The sequence below is a fragment of the Ailuropoda melanoleuca genome, chromosome 8, assembly GCF_002007445.2.
Source record: "Ailuropoda melanoleuca isolate Jingjing chromosome 8, ASM200744v2, whole genome shotgun sequence".
NCBI classification, from domain to species: Eukaryota; Metazoa; Chordata; class Mammalia; order Carnivora; family Ursidae; genus Ailuropoda; species Ailuropoda melanoleuca.
The window spans coordinates 113,965,186-113,987,137 of record NC_048225.1 but is presented as its reverse complement, the minus strand read 5'-3'; the positions used below and the strand labels follow the sequence as shown (position 1 = coordinate 113,987,137).

General features: G+C 35.8%; 1 protein-coding gene across 1 annotated transcript in view; it reads left to right on the top strand.

Annotated features, from left to right (window-relative positions):
- The window catches only part of USH2A (usherin), a 729,748-nt gene that overhangs the window by 321,949 nt on the left and 385,847 nt on the right, over nucleotides 1–21,952 (top strand). The window contains exon 22 of the mRNA XM_034667668.1: nucleotides 3,734–3,812. Within this exon, the coding sequence (XP_034523559.1) occupies nucleotides 3,734–3,812 (79 nt within the window). The remainder of the gene's footprint in view (nucleotides 1–3,733; nucleotides 3,813–21,952) is intronic.

The window sequence follows — 21,952 nt, the reverse complement described above, 5'->3', positions numbered from 1 at the left end:
TGGCTGTCTCTATCTCTGTCAAATAAATAAATAAAATCTTTAATAAAAAAAATGAGGAAATTGAGGCAGAGAAAGATTAAGGAATGTCTTCAAAGTCACACAGCCCATGAGTGGGATTTTAATACAGATGCAAGCATTCTGGCTGTGAGGAAGAGCATGCGGTCTTAAAACAAGTTATTTCTCTTCTGAGACTTAGTTTCTGAATCTGTAAAATGGGAACAACTACAATTTTCAAGATTTTAAAGAGAACTAGAGCTAAAATACCTAATGTGTTCTTAGCACTTAGTAAAGAGAATACTCTTATTTCCTGTAGGATGCAGAGTTCATGTTTTAAACTTTAAAAATAGATTAATCTTGTCCTAACGATGTCTGAAAGCATTATTTTAATTAAATATTATAGGCCACAGAAATTACTTCAAAAGAAATGAAAACATATCATGGAATGAACTATACACATGAATTAATAATTAATAGAAAACACTTTTGTAGGAACAAAAAATATCATCATGCATAATAGGAAAACACAATTTTTAGGCCCAGTACAGACATTTCCTCTGAGAAGCCTTCTCTGACATCCCAAGTATGAGCTGATCTGATGCAGGTATGGTCCTTGGAAACCTGTGTGCCCCCTCTTTTTTTGTGTGCGTGTGTGTGTGTGCTGTCTTTGAATAAAGTTGCTTATTTACTTGTCAGTTTGCCCTTCTGAACCCTAAGCTTCATAAAGACATGACCGTAAGTGTCTGGTTATTACTTTATCTCCAGGACTTATCACAGCGTGGGTATAGACAATTTTGAATAAATGAATGAATGAAGTTGGGTGATCGTTGGGAACAGAAAAAGAAGCTAGCAAAGGGGAAATTGTGGAGGGCAGGGGTAGGGTGGGGAAGAAAAAGTGACAGAGAAAAGAAAAAAGAAAGGTAGAAAAAGAAACAAAGATCCCTTCCATGGGTAGACATGAGCGCTAGCCCAGTCCATAGGGAAGTTGTGTGGTTGATAGTAGGTCTCAAAATGTAAACCTTGACTATTTCCAAACTGTGCAGAATGCCATTTGAGGTGACACTGTGCACAGCCAGAAGATGAGCAGTGTGGGGAAGACAGGAGGCCAGAATTCACATTGATTTCCAATGCTACTTCCAAAATGATACAAATTATGTATATTGTTTGATTGAATCATCAACAAAACCATGTGACTCTGGTGTCTGCAATGAAAACTCTTGGCAAATGTTACCAGAGTAGATTAGAACAATAGATGTCCCCCAAATATAATACACTGTAAAGAAAGCAGAATATTTTTAAAGTGCCCACAACCATCTCATCAAGCTACAGAGATAATAGATTCTTTAATGGTTTTCATTTTTTATGTAGATTTTTAAAGATTAAATCTTAGCTGGTATTCTTTTTTCCTATAGCCTTCTTGGCTTCTAATAAGCAACTGTATTTCTTGCCATTCTCATCCCCTAATGGCGGAAGATATGAGGCCCATTGAGACTGCAACACGAAGGAGAGAAACAAAGCCAAAAACGTTATGATGGGATTCAAAGTTGTGCACAATTATTCTAACATGAGAGCTAGTAAAACCGAGGCCAAGAGAGGTTAAGAAATTCTAATCCATATCAGAGGAACCACTTCAAATATGGATCTGTCTGACCCCAGAGTCCATGCTTTCATTCTTTCCACATTCTGCTACTCAAATTATTACATATTATCTTATTTTTTACATAAATAAATATTATATATTATTACACATTCATGTAATGTGTAAATATTTTGTGTAAATATGTAAATTATCAGCATATTAACATAAACATGTGTAAATATGCAAATATTTACACTGCATGTGAATGTTACATAATATGTAAACATTACATATTTACGTAAATAAATATTACAAATTATTACATATGATTTTATTTTTCCTCCCAGCAATGCTGACAGGGAGACCAAAGCCTGATTGCAAACCCCAGAGCACCCATGTTATTCTTTTTTGGGCTGCCATAACAAAATACCAGAGACTGGATGGCTTAAACAACAGAAATTTATTTCTCACAGTTCTGGGGACTAGAAGTCCAAGATCAAGGTGTTGGCAGGTTTGGTTTCTCTTGAGGCCTCTCTCCTGGGCTGTCAGACAGCTGCCTTCTCACCATGTCCTCCCAAGGGCTTTCTCCTGTGTGCACAGCCCTTTCTTACCCAGTCACCAGTCCTGTTGGATTAGGGTCCCACCCTTACGATCTCATTTAACCTTAATCACCTCTTTAAAAGTCCCATTTCCAAATACAGTCACATGGGGAGTTACAGCCTCAAAATATGAATTTGGGGGAACACAGCTCAGTCCATAAGAGCACCCTAGAGGGAGTGCTTTTTCTACTATCAGCGTAGGCTGAATGCCCACTTCTGTATAGATTCTCAAATCATGTGAAGATTGAAGAAAGTAGCCTTTAGGATCCTTTTCAACTCTAAGATTTTATATCTGTAATAGGCGCTCGTTTTAGGTCATTTAGGTCTTCAAAGTCTACCTGTCTACTAGGAACTGCAGAGAAGGCACAATGAGAAAGGGAAGCTGTTTATCTAAAGTCAGCCAGGAGAAAGCTGATAAAAGAAAGCCTGGCCATTTGAACAGGCTATAGCCTCTTCAGACACTGCATCATACCATGTTCCATCATCAGATGTGTCCATGACGTCATTAGGACTTGTTGCTTTTCTTTGTATCAGGATCTTTGTGAACTGATCTCCTTTCCATGCTGAGAGTGGGAACTTCCCCTGGTGAGGGCCAGTGCTGTCACTCATAGTGAGAGTTTAGGGCTACTGGAATGGGGTCTCTTCAGTGCTGAAATGCCAATTCATAGGGAGACAGAGAAATGGAAGATGCAGTCTAATGGATTAGAGAAATAATTAATAATATTTTTAAATTATAAAAGCAGTATATGCTTATTGAAAATAATTGAAAAGATCCAGATGTCTAATACCTGATAATCCCACCGTACCTATAGAAACTCAATGTAAAATGTAATTCCTTCTAGTACCTTATTCATGTTAACAAAGTTGATCTATAATGTATATTGTTGAATCCTCACATATTTCCTTATTATGACTGTATTCCACTTTATGAAGCATTTTTCCTGAAAATATTTGAAATATTTTAATACTAACATAATATCCCATCCAAATGGACTTTAATGCATTTAACCACTTGAAAGAGTTCAAGTTTCTAATTTATCTCTCTTTTAAATATGTTGTGACAAATATGGTTGTCTGTAATCTTTGTTTATTAGATTCTCAAAAGGGGAACAGCTAAGTCAAAAGTAGTGAACCTTCCCGAAATATTTGATACACATTTTCTTACTGTTTCCCAGGAAAGTTCATCAGCAGGGCATGTATTATTCTTTAACCTTTGATAATTTTGCAAGCAAAAAATATTATTTTATTTTTGTTTGCATGTTTAACTACTAGGTATAGGGCATACTTCCTGCGTGTTTATTAGAGATTTATGTTGTGCTTCGATTCAGCTGATCATAGCCTTGATGAGCAAAAATTTAATAGGTGAGGAATAATTTTGAAACTTCCTCAAGTGCTGTGTTTTATACCCTGTTTTCCCTGGTTGTAATCATCTGCATGTTTAAAATTCCTTGTCTTCTACCCTATCAAAAACTTCCTTAAATAATCTGGCTTAATGTGTCCTCCTAAATATTCGAAGTGTCAACCTTTCTTTCCTCACTCTTACTCCATTTATTTGTAGCTTCCTCTTAAGTTCCCACAGAATCCCAACATTCTTCTGTTATGTGTAGCAAATGGATCTTGCTGCCATGTGGATGCAGGTAAAAGTAAATGTATTTCAATTCAGAAGCCACTTAGCATCTCGGTGGCTTGAATTTTTTTTTCTTCTTTCTCTTAAATATGAAGCATTAAAAGTCAAAGGCATTGCTGCACCTCGAGTTAGTACAAAATATATTTAAAAATGCATACAGTTCAAATTTTTTGCCTTGCATAGGCCATAAGCTAGTAGTATGGTGGGTCAGTTGTGACACTGAAAAATGAATCCAGTTAGAGAACCTCCCGAAGGCTGTTGATGTTTGCTATAATAAATAGCACACACTTTAAGTCAAACTTTTTCATTCTGTATTCAAAGGTAATGGATTTTTCGTAACCATAGTAACCTTGGTGTATTTCTGGATAAATACATGAGGTATATACATTCTAGTTTTATTTTTGAATATAAACTACCACATTATGTATTACTAATAATATGAAAAATAGGATGTAGGTTAGTATAATGACAGCTTAAACTAGTATGCATTTTTCTTCTGCAAAAAATAAATATTTATCAAAAGTATAGGTTCAATTAATTTTTCCCCCAGTTTTGTGGTATTCTGGTGGTGCCATTTATCTTTTTTTGCAAGATCTCCATTAATCTCTTATTTCTGTCCCATAACAGATTTTTAAGAATTTCGAGGTAAAAACAATTGTGCTTTAAAGCTTATGATTAAAAACATTATTGAAAGATTGAAGGACCTATATTGATATCACCAACAGAGCTATTGTGAGCCACTTAAGATGTGTGTATATAGCATGTTCATAAAGAGGTAGAAAAAAAGAAACCTTTTGTGAGACTGTTCAACATCCCAGGATTGTTTCAAAGTTCAGGCTAGATAGCATCCTGATTGATGATGACTATCCAAACTGTAGCCAACCAGATCATTCTCATTTTAAATGAGCACCCTACCAGAAACTGGCAATCTTTAAGAAGTTTGTGAGATGTTTCAGAGAAGCCTACAAAGTTTTCGGAAACAAGGATAGCAAGATGGTGGGAACTGGGAGAAGTATACTATGGGCATGACAAGGGCGTTTATGTGAGCTGTGCAAACTGGTAAAGAAAGACTAGTGATCCCTTTGGACAGTTCTATTTTTATGACACAAATTGTTGTTGGTGACCCTACTTGAGCCATTGCTGCTTATAACTCCTAGAACTCCAAAGGGGTAAATAAGGGTCAATAAGGACTCTGTAATGTAGACATAGATATATCTGACACCAAACCATAAAACATATGTTTTCAAGTGTATCATCTAATAAATCTATAGTAGTCTTATGATTGAGTACAAGTGGCTGATTTCCAGCATGAGAGAAAGTATCTTTCCACTCCTGCCTAATCGGGACCTGGGCTTCTATCACTGAGGCTAAGGCAGTAAAGAAGCAAGGATAACAGCAATGTAAGAGTGTGTGTGTGTGTGTGTGTGTGTGTGTGTGTGTGTGAGAGAGAGAGAGAGAGAGAGAGAGAGATAGAGAGAGAGAGGACATGTAACAGAGACAGAGAGAGAAGGAAAGGAAAGAGGAAAAGCAGATGAATATTTGGAACAGTTAGATAGTAAGTATTTATATCTTTAACCAACTAAAAGTGCAAAAACTGGGAGGTTTTTTTGGTCTCATTTGCCAAGGTCAAAAAAGAACCATGTTTAAACAGCAAAATAGAAATGTTCATCTTGAATCTTCCAAACACTTAAGTATGACGATGAGAAATTTATTGCAGAGGAAGCTGTATTGCTTATGGCACAATAAAAAAGCATTTAAAGGTTAGGTACTTCTAACCAAGCATTATAAGGAAACTTATCAATTCTCTACAAATTTGAGCTAAATTATATTCATTCACACTGATGGTTTACAAAAGATCCTTTCTTAGCAAAATAAAACTTCACTTTAACCTTGATATTTTCTAGAATTTTACATTTTTGAATACCAGTGCATCTAAATCACTCCTTTTACATAAAGTAATATTTTTGAGGGGATACTGTTAACATGCCTGTGTTCTAATCCATAAGGCCGAGTATTAATAAGACAGAGCATATGAGGGTTGAGGGTTTTCAGGTAAGGCAATGATCTCATCTATGAGTCATGGTGCTTCTGTATTACAAACTAAATTCATACTTTGTGCCCTTTTTATGTCACAGACATACAGCACTGAATTATAAAAAGTCTAAGAAACCTTGAGGCTAAAAGGAAAAAAAAAAGCCCAAATTATGAAAAGAGGCTAGATCACTAACTCTGTGATCAAAGATTGCTCAAGGTTTGGCCACATACCAGATCCTTGGGTCAATCAACAGGAGATGCTTGACTCTTAAAGAGTAACTTAGTAACAAAGGGCCAAGTGAAATGAAATAACTTATACAGATGTTGAAATATCAGTTGTGATTAGTTGTAAACAATACAACCAAAATGTCATTTTTACCTTAAGATATTTCTATAGTGTACCAGTATGTGAAGAAATGAAACTTGTTTAAATTTTTATTTTAAAGCCTATACTCAAATATTACCTGTAATCTGTTAACCTAAGTGATGAATAATATGTTCTCAAATAAGTAGGAAAGGGCTTTGTATATGAAGGGATTTCAGAGGGAGAGAGGGAAGTAACATCCAATAGAAAAGGAGTGGCGTTCAAAGGGGAAAACAGTGATGGAATATGCCCTTCCATTGAGATGTTTATAAACAGAGGCTAACTGTTGCTGTGCCAGGCATGGTGACAACTGCCATTATTTTTTAATTTATTTTTAAAAACTTAATTGAATTATAAATTCTTATCAAAAACATAAAACATATCTTCAGGGGACAGCTTGATGAATATTCACAATCTGAACACATCTGTGGAGCCAGCGCCAAACCAAGAAATAGACACTGTTAACTCTCTAAAAGCACCCCATTTTTGCCCTCAAGTCTTATCTTCTGACTCAGGTGACTGCTTTCCTCTTAGCATAGATTTGTTTGCTATTTTATTTTACTTAATATGAATGGAAGCAAATAGTATGTTTTCTTTTGTCACTGGCTTCCTTTGGAAATGTAGGTAGAGACAGTGAATCAGTGATAGTCTTTTGTGTTCCTCTTCCCATACCCTGAATCCTCTGACTCTGGATAGTTGCTGTAACACAGTCAGTTGTTGTTTTCTGACCTTCTAGAAAGCCATTGTAGGTTTTCAGAGGAGAGGGGGTGGGAGGATGGGGTAGCTGGGTGATGGGCATTAAGGAGGGCACGTATTGTGATGAGCACTGGGTGTTATAGGCAACTAATGAATCGTTGAACACTGCATCAAAAACTAATGATGTACTGTATGTTGGCTAACTGAACATAATAAAAAAATAAAAATAAAAAAACAAAAAAAAAGAAATTCATTTAATGCAAAAAAAAAGAAAGCCATTGGAATACTTAAAGAATGAAATATCTACATCTTTCTCTAAGTCCAAAAGTAAGAAATAATTATAGAAAGTCTTCATCTATGAAATTAAAAGTTAGCACATGAAATCACTGGCCTGTGTACACCAGCAAAATACTCTCTGAATGTCCACTAATGGAATATTGTATGACCATATAGCTTATGAGGCAGTAGAAGAATATTGAATAATGCAGAAGGATGTTAAAAACACATTTTCATCAACAGCATGTAACGCCTGAGTTTATTTTAGTAAAATACATGTGTGTATATATACATACGTGTGTTTATGTACATCTAATTGTTAATAGTGGTTGTCTTTCAGTCATGGGATTTAAGTGTTTTCTTTTCCTTAAGGGGAGTCTTTTCATCTTTCAAGTTCTTTACAGTTTAGATATTAAAAGGAGAATTTTTGTAGTATTTTTTCACAATTTTAATATATATGTAAAAAATCTGTATAAAGGATGCATATTTTAATATATATGTAAAAAATCTGTATAAAGGATGCATATCACCTATTAATACTTAGCTTTGACTTCCCTCTAGTCTTTACCCTGATATTTAATCAGTTGATCCCTTACTTATCTCTTCTGGCCAGTGTCAATGACGGTCTTCTCATCACCCCTAGAATTATCTACTGCCATTAAAGCATCACACAATGTGTTTGATGATCTACCCCAATTCACACATTTTCCTTTGATTCACAGAATCTTTCATATAATTTTACTACAAATTTGTCACTTAAATATCTTTTCTCTTGTAACAGAAACTTAAAGGGGATAAATCTTGATCCAAAACCAAAATGTAGGTTCATTGAGTACAGTTATCATGTGTTTATTTATTTTCATAATCTCTATAGTATGTATCATAGAAATAAAGACCCAATTGGCATCTAATGAACTCTTATTGAATTGAGTTGAAATGAATTGGATTAAATTGAAGGAACACTGAGAGTCAGTAAACTAATATTTTAAAGTAAATGACAACAAACACCGATGCATAATTCAGAAGTAATTAATATGCTAAATGTGGTAAGCAGTTTTAATGAGGTAGGCTGTTCCTGTAGCTTCTTGGAAATTTTCATGTAATTATCCAATATGTAGCTTTTTTTTTTTTTTTTGGTTAAACTTCTTGTATACGTTTGCTAGGGCTGCCATGACAAAGTATCACTGAGTGGGTTAAATAACAGAAATGTATTGTCTTACAGTTCTAGAGGCTAGAAGTCCCAGATCAGCGTGTTGACAGGGTTAGCTCCTTCTGAGGGCCAGGAGGGAGAAGCTGTTCTGTGCCACTCTCCTGGTCTCTGGTGGTTTGCTGGCAATCATTGGCATTCTTTGACCTGTAGATGCTTTGTCCTGATCACTGCCTTCATCTTCACATGGTCTTCTCCTTGTGTACCTGCCTATGCCAAATTTCCCCTTTTTATAAAGACACAAGTCATATTGGATTAGGGTGTCATCTTAACTTGTTACTGCTACAATGGAACTACTTCCAAATAAGGTCATGTTCTGAGGTACTGGGGGCTAAAATTTCAACATATGAATTTGGCGGTGTGGGGTGGGGGGTGGGAAGACACAGTTCAGCCTATGACTAACTCTATGTATTTGATTCTGTGCTTAATAACATCCTGACTTCCTTCAAAGACCTAAAAATATCAGAGAAGATAGGTTTCTAATCAAAATCAGTTTAAAAATGGATACATCCCATGAAAATAATACAATTTAGAAAGAGACAATCACAAGTATCTGGAATGACTCATTCATTCAATGAATATCATTGGGTGTTTACAAAGTAGACACTCAAGATTTTTCTGAGCCTTGAAGAGCCAATGGGAAACATAAGGTGCAAAGGGTCTGCCATCATGGAGCTTATAGTTCAGTGGGGAGTGGTTAGAGAAGGCCTCATACTATTCATATTATAGTGCTTAGCCTTCTTGAAATAAATGAAAACTGAGTCTCTCTTGAGGGTAGCAATTTCTTCTTCAGTCATTTTAAGTGGATTTAGATCATTCCCTGATGTCTGTGTAATTCAGAAATCAAGAGGATAGGGTCAACAATTCTGACTTTCTTCTACCATACATCATTCCAGATGATGACTTTTTACCTTCCTTTAGTACTTACCGATCCTATAAGATCCATGCTCTTTGGCTAAAAGAAATTCTTTTCTCTGTTTTGCTCATCTTTGCTAACATCCTACTTCTGTTTCCCAATTCAGTAAAGGCTTGAGCACTTAATATATTTGCCCACTTCTTCTTTCTTTACCCCAGATGTGTGAGGATCCTGTGTTGCTTCATCCATCTGTCACAGGAACAATGTATTAGACAGGTCGGCCTCCCATATCTTTTATCTTCTCATCTCTAAGAAACTCAACTGTACTGTTAAGTTACTTGCGCTCATTTCAATATTCTGGACCTTGCCATCACTTAGAAATGCTCCATGTCTAACATGGTTCAAATATGCCACTATCCAACAACAAGCACCCATTTTCCAGCTCCTCCACTCATTTACTCACACTAAAAATGTTTGTATTCTTCTTTGAAACTTTCAGTTTCTTAACCTCTCCTGCTCTCCCCATCTATTAGACCCTGTTTTTCCTTGCCTTCTAAGGTAACTCCATAATAACTTGAAATATTTTCTTTTCAATTTTCTTGACTTTCTTGCCCTGTTGTTATTGCAACATATGCAAGTGGTAACCCACCAATTCAAGATCAATCTAATTGTGTTCCTTACACCTCAACCTGGGGGTCCTGAGCTCTGCTGAAGGAAATCTAATGAGCATCCAGATTGGTTCCATTCTAATATCCAATGTTCTCCAGTCACTGATAAACTTCTAAATGCTTCCTCTGGATCTTTGTTTCCCCACTGTGCTTTGCCTTACATTCTCCATTATGGGCTCTTCAGTCATTGATCACATTTCTTCAAACCCTGGCCTCCCTGAATCTTAGCAGAAGACTTTGCTTTCCATCTCAAACTGAAGCTCTTAAATGGGATTCCTCTGCTTGCTGTCACAGAACCTATTAGCTTTTCTACACCAGAATAAGTGTTCCCCTTCTTTTAGGAAACAAAGAAGTGTCCATTCTCCTGCAGAGGGGTAAGCCACCCCACCCCCATGGATCTTCTTCTACCTTCAGGAGTACTTCTCTATCAGTTAGCCTGACTTTTCTTTATCCTACCTATACTAGCTTTCTCCACCAGAATTTCTAGAGGCTCATATCTCTTACATGTAGAAGAGGAAAAAGACAAACAAGGAGAAAACATGTCCTGGTTCTGAGTTCTATCTTCCAATCCTGTTCCCAACCTTCCCAACTTGGTCTTTCTCACATTCACAGCCACAGTCCTTACCTCCACTGGCTCACTTGCTTTGCCTCCTTACCTCCTGTGCATTTGCTGGAGCTTCCCTAAAAAAACAACCAAACAAACAAAAAACTCCATACAAATTGGGCACCTAAAACAACAAAAACTTATTCTCTCATAGTCCAGAGACTAGAAGTCCTAAGTCAAGGTGTCACTAGAGCTAATGCTCCCTCTAAAAACTGTAGAGGGGCACCCTTCCTTCCCTACCCCAACTTGTCATGGTTACTGGCAGTCTGGAGCATTTCTTCACTTTCAGCTGCATCACTCCAGTTTCTGCTTCTATCATATGCACCATTCTCCCTGTGTCCAGATTTCTCTCATCCTGTAAGAACACCAATCATATTGGATTTAGAGCCCATCCTATTTCAGTATGATCTCATCTTAACTTGATCATATCTGCAAAAACCCTATTTCCAAATAAGGTCACATTCACAGATAACAGGGGTTAGGATTTGAACATCTTCTTGGGGGAAAAATTTCAACTCACTACACCTCCAATGACTTCATAAATACTTGACCACTCAATTGAAACCATTCTCACCAAGGCTGTCAATTTCTTATGATCCCCAATTCAGTGACCATGTGAAAGCACTGTAGTTCATGGCACTTTGACAGATTGTCGGTCATTTCTTCATCACAGAGCTTCTTCCCTTAGTGTCTGGGATATTCCACCTTCTCAACTTTCCTGTTACTGCTCAAGCTTTCATGTGTCTTCTCTTCTTCTTTTCCCTCCACCCACCAATGTTAGTTTATCTCGGGGTTTTCTTGGAACACTCCACACAATATTTCTGTGATGACTCAGTCCTTATCTCCAGTTCAGACATTTTTTCCTAAGCTATGAACATTTTCTAAATGCATATTGGACACTCCTGCTTCAGGCATTTTACTCTAAGTCCCCAAAACTGAACTCATTATATCTGCTACCTCCCATAAAATAGGTTTTTTTCCTGAATTTCTCATCTCAGAGAAGATTAACACTATTCACCCCTTTGCCAGAAATAAAAACCTGGATTTAATCTTTTACTTTTTCTTTTTCATTCCTCATATCCAATCTTAAAATAAAATTCAAACTCCTTATGTTGGCCTATAACACTTCTCTGAGTCCTATCTACTTTCTTAGCTGTGTGCCATTCTCCTACTCCTACTCCCATTTATTTCTACAGTGCTGGTTTTCTTTCTGTTTGTGCTTGGTTTGTTTTGTTTTTTATTTTTTGTATTTTTTCCCCAAAATACAATAAGCCCTTTCCTATGTCCAGACCTTTGAACTTGCTGGTTTTTTTCTGACTGGAATTCTCGCCCCCCAGTTACATGAATAGCTCATTCTTCTCCTTGAGTTCTCAGATTCTGTATATTAGTTAGGATAACCTAGATGATGTGAACACACACACAGACACACACAGACACACACACACACACACACACACACACACACACGTTTCTGTTAGCAGAAACACCCTAGAAATTCACTTGTCATTCAGTTAACAGCCCTGTGCCAGTGAAGAGTTGAATCAGCAAAGCTTCCTTCCTGTTCATAGTCATTCAGGGTCCCAGGCACATTTAGGTCTGCCATCTCTTGCATGTGACTCACAGGTGGCTCTGGAGTTTATCTCCATTCCTGTACCAGGTAAGGGAAGGGAATGAAGGATAGTAAGTTGGAGATTTTTATGGGCTAGGCCTGAAAGTGACCTATGTTACTTCTGCCCATATTCTAAAGGCCATGACTCAGTCTCCCAGTAGCGCATGCTGCCGGGGGGCTTCAGGAGGCAGCCTAAAACAACATCCATGCTCCTGCTCCCAGTTCTGTAAGTCAGAAGTTTGCGTAGGCTTGGCTGGGTCACTAATTAGGGTCTCATTAGGGCAAAACCAAGAAATTGGACAGTTCAGACTCTCCTCTGGAGGCTCTGAGAAAGCATACACTGCTAAGCTCATTCAGGTTGTCGGGAGAATTTGATTCTTTGCGGTGCTAGTGCTGACATTTCTGTCTCCCCGCTGGCTGTCAGCCAGGGGCAGCTCAACTTGTACAGAGTCTCACATGGCCCCTCCACTTCCAGAGCAAGAAACTCTTTCGCGTCAATTCCCCTTCATGCTTTGAATCTTTCTGACTTTCTGCTACCAGCTGGAGAAAACTCTGCTTTTCAAGGGCTTATACCACAGCAGGGTCATCTCTTTTTTCCATATAAGGTAAGGTAACCATGGGAGTGATAGCTCATCATTGTCCCAGGTTCCACCCACACTTAAACGGAAGAATTTGTGCAGGGTTCAGAGGCAGAATCATGCAGGTGCTAAGCCCTGGTTTCCTGGTAAAACAGAAACAGCACTACCTTTGCTCCTAGTGGGAGAATTAGATGTGATAATGCATGTGAAAAATGGTTAGTGTGGTGCTCATAACTCTTTCAGAACATAGTAAATGATCAACAAACGTGGGTTATTAATTGTAGAAATGATCAAATTATTGTTACATCATGACAAAGATTCTAAACGCAAAGACTGCCCTTCAGACCTGGCACTCACCTGCGCAGCTCGTTTAATTTAGGAACTACCTGTGGAACACCTACCATGTGCAAGGTTGGAAGTTACATTACCGATTAAGACATTTTCGTTTTTCCTCAAATTGTTCCCAGTTTAATTGCTTAGACAGAAATAGACACGACTAAATATAATGCTGTCCAGACAGTGGTGAGTTCTCTGACAGATGTGAGAGCAAAGGGAGAGGTAATCAGGAGGATAAAGTATCACCAGAGGAAATGACTTTTTGCAGGCTTTCGAGTAGAGTTTCAGAACTGGGAGTCAGGCAAGCCTAAGGACCAGGGTGGAATAGTCCTTGGCACAGCACTGTTTATGTGTGTTTCACGAAAATTAAATAGGGCCTAGCTTGGTATGACTGAGTGCCCTGGGTAGATGGACAGGAGCGGTGAAAGGCTAGGTGAGAGTCAAATTATCAAAGGTGCTGTAGGTATGTTGAGATGTCTCTGTTCTGAGGCAATGGAGGACCAGTGAAGGATTTACAGTAATGATAGAGCGTGAACGAATCAGTGTTTTGGAAAATAAATAATTGTAGTAATGACATTCATCCAAAACAGTCATAGCTGAACCTACACAGCTGTTGTCTCCATTCGTAGGTGAAAAAGCAAGTAGGTTAGAACTTTAAATGCAAGAAGCTAATTGGACTTAGCAATACAGATGGCAAAGGATGAGCGAAAGAGGAGAGAAAACATTATGTTTATTTGTTAACAGCTCTATTGTATTATATTTCTGTGCATTAGTCAGTGTCAAATCAAATCTACTTATTTTAAATCCTTTTAAATGGTGTTTAAATATTTCCTGATGACACAGTCTGCTAAAAAATTTACCCTTGGTGCAGATTTCCATTAACCTTATTGCAGATACTAAGCCTAATATTGTACATTTTTAGGGTCCAGTGACATCATTATAAAACCACATCTGGATAAGCTTTAGTGTCATTGTCTTTCTATCCGATTTAGGAAATTCAGCAAACTGTAGGGGAGTAGTGGTATTAACAGACCCTACGTTCTCGTATTTTTAGGATGCCCTTTCTCTAAAAACAAAGGCAGAGGGGGATTAAACCTTTAAAGCCATACATGATATAGGGAAGCACCCAGTACAGAGACATCAGTGATATTTGGGGAATTTAGTTATATTGGAAATATAAGAACAATAAAGGAGTCAGAGATTAAATTCAAAGTATCAAATTCCTCATATCTTACTTTTCTCAAATTTTTATTGTTTTCAGAGAACCTATATGAATCTTTCAGTTCCCTAAAGGATAAAATTCACTTCTCATTTTTATAAATTACTTTCAAAATAGTATCTTTGTATCATAGAGACAAACAATTAATGACCAGGAAAGCTTAGGTTATTTCTAGTAAAGGAAAGACTCAATAATAAAACCAGAAAGAAAAAAAAAATTTTTTTTCACTCACCTAAGTACTTGATAGCTATCTTACACTGGAAATGTCATGATATATTGGATTTTATCCATGACAAAAGTTTGAATGCTTCAAAAGCAGCGATTATTATTCATTCTTGGTTTTATAAAGTAAATATAATTTGATTCCTGAGTCCTGAGTCTTTTAGCTACAAGTAGTAGAAATCCAACAATTTCATCTTCGTTTCTGGAATGGGAATGATTATCTATTGTAACATGCGGGCTTTCTTCACGGACGGGAGAACACGATTAGCAGCAACTCTGAGTTCTTACCCCACAGCTGGACAGCCTCCTCAACTCCAGGTTGAAAACATTGAGGAAGGTTGCTGATTGTTTCATTTGGATCATATATCCACCTTTGGGGCCAAAAGGGCAGGATCTGGCTACTAGAAGAAGAGAAAGAAAAGTGTAGCCTCTGAAGATATCATTATGAGCTAGAGCACCACTCCAAATGTTGACTATTAGAATTCCAAACTTTGGCTCATTTGTTACATTTACAAATTATGGAATCTGCCAACAAAACCTCAACCTTACTTACATATATATTTTTCCCTTTGAATGTGCTTTATAAATATGTATCCTAGGAAATCACCCAACTCTGCTGTCCACCGTGTTCTTCCTTTTGAGAATTTCTGTGAAATTTTATCTATTTTCTTAAAATTGAATCTCTGTTTTGTTGATTTATTTTCTCCCATTGTTGAAACCCTCAAATCTCTCAGTGCATGGCTTCCTTTCCAAAATAAGAAATGAATGTTTAGAATATTCCTCTAACTTTTTTTGGGGGGGACCATTCATTCCTTGATTTTTTTTTCAAGTATATATTTAAATTCTAGTTAGTTAACATACAATGTGACATTAGTTTCAGGTGTAGAATCTAGTGATTTATCACTTACATACAATACCCAGTGCTCATCACAGTAAGTGCTCTCCTTCATTCCTTGATTTTTATCATCTGCCTCAGAACATCATTCCAGAGCCCTACTAATGCCATTAGTGATGCATTATACCCATGATATCCTTTTTGTAGCTAGAGTCTAAATAGCTTAAGTGTCTTATCTCCATTCATCTGTATTTATTCAAAATATATATTTAAAAATATCACCTACTATTTTTCCAGCACAAAAAGAATTGCTGAAGAATGAGTTGTAAATTGTCTTTATCTTTTGTTTAGGTCAGCTGCTTTAAATCTAGTGGATGTATAGCTCTAATACAAATAATCAAAAAACAGTAATAAGTAGCATTCCAAACATCTTGCTGGCTTTTACATTTTATTATGCTTGAGGTTCTTCCAAAGTTGCTGATTCTTCTGATCATATATACGTATGTGCCAATAAAATAAAACAAAAATGTAATAAAATAAAATATAAATGAAAAAGCCTAATAAACATCAATAAAAGATTAAACAAGTTATGGTTAATAACTAATATGCACACCAGGTATATTACATGCTCATTTAATAGAATGAGCAATCTTTACTGGTATGGTAGCATCTTCAAAGTATATCATAAAGTACTAATGTAGGACAGTATATTTTATAGTCCACTAACATTCGCATATTTGGTTATATACTTAGATTTCCTCTGGAGGTATACATGAATATGTAATAATTGCTAAATTCCTAGAAGGGAACTGGATAACTTGGGAACAAGAGTAGAGGGAGACTTGATTTTCATGTGAGCTCTTTTGTATCTTTTAGATTTTGTACCATGCCTATCTATTAATGTGTTATCCATTCAAAATAAAGTACAATTTAAAAACAAAATTATTATAAATTAGTAAATTCTAAGTACAAAAGAAAATTTGAAAAAAATAAAAATTGTCCACAATTTCACCCACCGGAGATGATCACTAATCACATTTCAACTTGTATACTCACCATCCTTTGATCTTTTTTTGTTGTTGCACACATATACACATACAATTTGGGCCAGACTGTTTCACAATCTTTCACAACTTTATAGTGATCATATTACCAAATTACTAAATTATTTTCTAAATCATGCTTTAAATGACTGCACAGTATTTTAAAATATTTCACAATATATTTAAGGAAATCATTATAATATTTGTATTATTTCTCATTTTTTTTCTGTTATAAACAGTACTGCAGTTTCAACAGCCTTTTATATAATATTTTGTGTGTGTGCCTAATTCCTTAAAATTAATTCTCTAAATGTTTTTGTACATTATTTAAAGGGGTATATTCTTCCTCTTATTTTCTAAATATTTTAAATATACATTAAAAATGCTTAACATTTGCATGGGAGCTATATTACAATTCTCATTTCCTATTTTTGTAATTTGGGTTGGTTTTTTTTTTTAACTTCATTTATGGTGGGTTTTGGGTTTGTTTGTGGTTTTTTTTTTGGTATTTTATTTACTTATTTTAGAGGGAGAGAGACAGCAATAGCAGGAGGGGCAGAGGGAGAGAGAACCTCAAGCAGACTCTGTGCTCAGCGTGGAGCCCAACATGAGGCTGGATCTCATGACCCTGAGATCATGACCTGAGCTGAAACCAAGAGTCCGATGCTTGACTGACTGTACATCCCAGGTGGCCCATTCATGGTGGTTTTTAAATGAAGTCATTTTGCTGAAACTTGTAGTCAAATCTAGAAATACTTTCCTTCATAGATTCTTCCTTAGATAGAAAAACTTAAGTAGATTTTTCTTACCCTCAAGGAAGATAAATATCTCCTGATTTTTTTTGTTTTAATTTATATTTGCAAAATATTTTCACATGTACCAGCTCCTATAAATCTTTAAATGACCCAGTGATGTATAAAGGTTAAACAAGTTTATTCCCATTTGGTAAATAAGGAGCTAGAGATTCAGAACTGACTTGCCTGGAATCATAAAGCTAGTTAATGGCACAGCTAGGATTAGAATTTTGTTACTCTGATAATTTTCTGAATCCCAAATCCCAAATCTCAACTAGATGAGTTTAAAAGAAATGAATGATGGGGAAATGTCATTACATTATTAATAACATTCAGTGGTGTCAAAATATTAATACAACATTCATATCTTCATCACATTATCAATGTATTCTTAAAGACAACATGTCAATTAAAATGTCTTATTCAAATGTTAGCTTTAAGTTTTTAAAATTTAAAGCAAGCCTGATTTTAAATGGGAGCTGTCTCAAATTGTACACTCATAAATGGAAGAGAAAAATGCAGAAAATATAGGTCTGCAGAGTGTAGTATTTATTGGCAGGAGAGGGGCTATTTCTTTAAAGTCAGTAATGAAAAGTTCTGCAATGTAAACTAATTTTTATGACTGTACCACTGCATGACCGCATAGCATCCCTGTTTCAATTAACTATGGATATGAAAGAATAATCTCTCTTTTTAATCCACTCACGGCAATGGTAGTTCGCTAGAGCTGCCATGACAAAATATCAGACTGGGTGGCTTAAATCACAGGAATTTATTTTCTCACAGTCCTGGAGGCTAGAAGTCCCAGATCAAGGTGTCAGCAGGTTCGGTTTCTCCCGAGGCCCCTCTCCTTGGCTTGCAGATGGCCGCCTTCTGGCCGTGTCCTCACATGTCTTTCCTCTCTGCACGGACATCCCTGGTGTCTTTGTGTGTCCAACTTTCCTCTTCTTATAAGGACACTGGTCAGATTGGGTTAGGGCCCACACTCAGGGCTTCATTTTAACTTACTCTTCTCTTTGAAGACCTGATCACCACATACGGCCACATTCTGAGGTACTGGGTGTTACGGGTTCAGTGTATGAATTTTGGAGGGTTAAAATTAAGCCCATAACAGTAGGTATACTTTACACTGATTCACAACTGTGCGCCAAAGTAGTGAAAATAAAACAAACATTTATTTGTGCATTCATTCATTCATTCATTCATTCCTTTTGGAGAATAAATCCTAAAGGATATTAGAACAAAATATTTTCAAGAATGCTCATTTGTGGTTCTTTCATTCATTGACTTATGCATTTGTCCATTCATTCATGCATCTTTACTGATTATTCTGAGGCAGGGACAATACTGTAGTGTTCAATTTAGGACTGTCCCCAGGTATGTAGACATATGTAGTTTATAATTTTCCTCTCCATGTTCCCACCTCTCATCTCATTTAGCATACTTTACTAGAATTTCTGGGTGACTGAGTAGTCTTCCTCACTAGATTGAGTCCCGTGGGGTCAAGAACTTTATCTTTCATCTTCTATCCTAAAGAAATGGAAGGGTAAATGTATGTAGTAGGAGAACATTAAAGATTGTTTCAGAATGAAGAGATGAAGGAATTTTTTTTCATTTATGTGAAAACTGTGTGTTATTATGTGGAGAATTTGTGAGAATGCCAAACTGGTATTCAGAGGGATGTTCAGAGACAGAGTAATTTATCTGAGACTGACAGCCGACCTAAGTTGATTGGTATCAGAGAAGTGACATGTGTCTCAATGCTTGACATATAGCGGGTAAATATTTGCATCCTATTTCTCTGTATTGCACACAGACTATTGCAAAGCTCATAGCCGCTCAATTGATGCACAGTCCCTGAAAGGCGCTATCCCACAGCTACAAATATGATTCAGTTGATTATATTAAAGTACAATAAAAGTTGATCAGCTATTTTAAACATGCCAAGTAGTTATGTAATTAAATTCCATTAATCACAAACAAAAGATTGGAACGTATTTTCAAAATAAAATTCTTGTTTTACTCTGGATGGAAAACTTCAGAGGAGTTAGTGAATGACTTAAGACTTGGTAGGCATCCTGCTTACCTGACTAAAAATCCCATCCCTGAGTTTACTATACTTCCCAGTTGCATTCAAACCTCGAACAGGAGAAAAAGAGTTTTGAGTCAAAACAACAACAAAAAAAATCCAGGAGAGTTAAGGAAAGTTTGTCTTCTATAACCCAACTTTTAAAGGCTATTTTGCAAAGATGATATTGTTGCATTGCCCTCTGTATTTTTTTTCCACTGTGTGTGGAAATGTATACAAGTCCAGCAACTCCTAGGGATATGCTACCAAATATGCAAGTATTTGAATATCTATTTCATGTAGGGAGATTAGAAAGTCACTTTCTGCCACTGGTGTAGCTCTATTATGCAAAAATCAAGAGGATGCAGGTCATAAATTCTATTAGGTTGGTACTCTGGGTGTTAAAAAGACTATATAGATAATTTTAAAAGATTTTTCCCCCTCAGCTGAATCACTGCTATCAAGTTAAGCTTGGTTTTTAAAATATAAATCAAATAAATGTTTTCCGTAATGCTATATACCTTTAGTATAAACAGAACTCCAACAAACTTTTGAACTGACATTTCTAAAATTCAGCATCTATAAAATTCTTCCACCGGAAAAAAACATTCTATGATTTAAAGTGTGGCCTCCATTTTTGAAATTATTTTGTTTAAATGAGAGCCATAGTCAACTCTATCACTGTAAGGAAATACACTGCTTTAAACGATGTGCCTAAATAAAAGTAGCTCATGAATAGTTACATTAAGCAAACACTAATAAAAGTATTTAAGGAGCATTTCAGAGTATAATTGAGGAAATAAAAATCTTATAAAATTACTACGGTGAAAGGTCTATTAAAAGTTTGTTATACTTTCAGTGACAGTGAGGCTATTCACCAAATATAAAGAGGCAGAGAAATATTTGCTTTAAGACAAATTAAAGGGGTATAGATGAATTTGTCTCTATCTGATGGGTATAGTAGCATAAGTAAAGAAATACCTGAGTTTGTATTTTATCAATTCCTTCATGACTTATCTGTATATGTGATTTACTGTGAAATATGATAAAAAGAGAAGAGCTGGAACATTTCAGGGGCTAATAGTAGAACATTAATGGTAGTCCTACATTATTTTCCATTTTGTGTTTATAAGTATTTTGGTGCAAATATTCTCACTGTAATTTGTTGTTAATCAGTGAAACTTTAGTTCTTCATACATTTGTTCTTCTTATAAGTAATTCCGTTTCTATCATAGAAGATACACTATAATTTGTAATTTTGCACAAATATTCTTCTCAAACCATTTACCATTTTATATTATGACTTACTGAAGCTATAGAAATTAAAGTGGTTTAGAATCATTAGTACCTCATAAATATCTCTATCAGATAAAACACAGGATCTCTGAAATTTGGAAAACATAACCCAGAGCAATGTGTAGTTCAAAAGAAAATATCCTGTATACATCTTGTTATCTGCTGTTATCTTAGCATATAAATACATAGTAGATGCACATGGCAGATGCTCAGCAAATACTTGTGGGGTGAATAAATAATTTATAAAAAAGCTATATTTGCATATATTAAATCAAATATAGATGCTTCCTTTCATAAGAAATTGTAAGTTTTGGACTTAGCTAAAAACATATATATATGTATCCTAACTAACAATAATATATCCTGTGTTTTACATAATTACATGATAAACATTTTAAAAGTATATCATTCCCAGTATTTATGAGCATTAATTAATAGGAATAACATCAAAATATAAAGAATCAGGCTCTGCTGTTTTTGATAATGGTTTAAAATTGTTATGTCTTACCTGTGTGATGAACACTTCTTTATAAAATATTTTTATGGCTATTTATCTTATTTTATCTTCACAATACTTATAGGGAGAGATGTTACACATGATATAAATTCCTTTTAATGAGATAAAGAAACAGAGCCTGAAACTTCAGTGACTCAGTCATGTTCACACTCATCAACACAATAAACTCAATCCCAAGTCTTTGATGATTTCTTCTCTTCTCTCTTTTTTTTGTTTCCTTTTTTTATAGTGTCATCCAATAGTATTTAAGGTTTTTGCCTGCCTGCTTTTGTAATGGGTCTTAGTTTTACACATTAGCAACAACATAAAAAAAAAAAGGAAATTGATTATATGGTTACTAACCAAACTCAGATGCAGCTACTCCCCGTTTTATTGGTGAGACCCATGATAGCCATCTCATGTTGTGTGAGAGCCTCTTATCCTAGTGTTGGCAATTTTAAAGAGTTGGAAATGTGAGGAAAAAATGTTTGCTTTTCATTTTGTACTCTTTTGTACTCTACTGGTTTAATTTTTACTGTGTGCCTACAGACAGTTACCCCCAAACCTAAGAAAACTAGTTTCATGAAAAAATTAGGAGAATGCAAACGATTATATAAATAAGGGCATAATCATGTTTATTAACATTTTTTTTAAAGATTTATTCATTTATTTTAGAGAAGGAGAGTGCATGAGTGAGAGGAGGGGCAGGGAAAGAGAGTGGGGAAGCAGATTCCCTGATGAAAGGGTAGCCTGTGGGGTTCAATCTCAGGACCCTGAAATCATGGCCTGAGCTGAAACCAAGAGTTGGATGCTCAACTGACTGAGCCACCAAGGCGCCCCAACATTATTTTTAATTAACAAATATATAACACTATTCTCTGTTAGGCATTGTTCAAATGATTTACATCTAAATGTAACATTCATGTATACTTCTGCTGTGTTAAGTAGA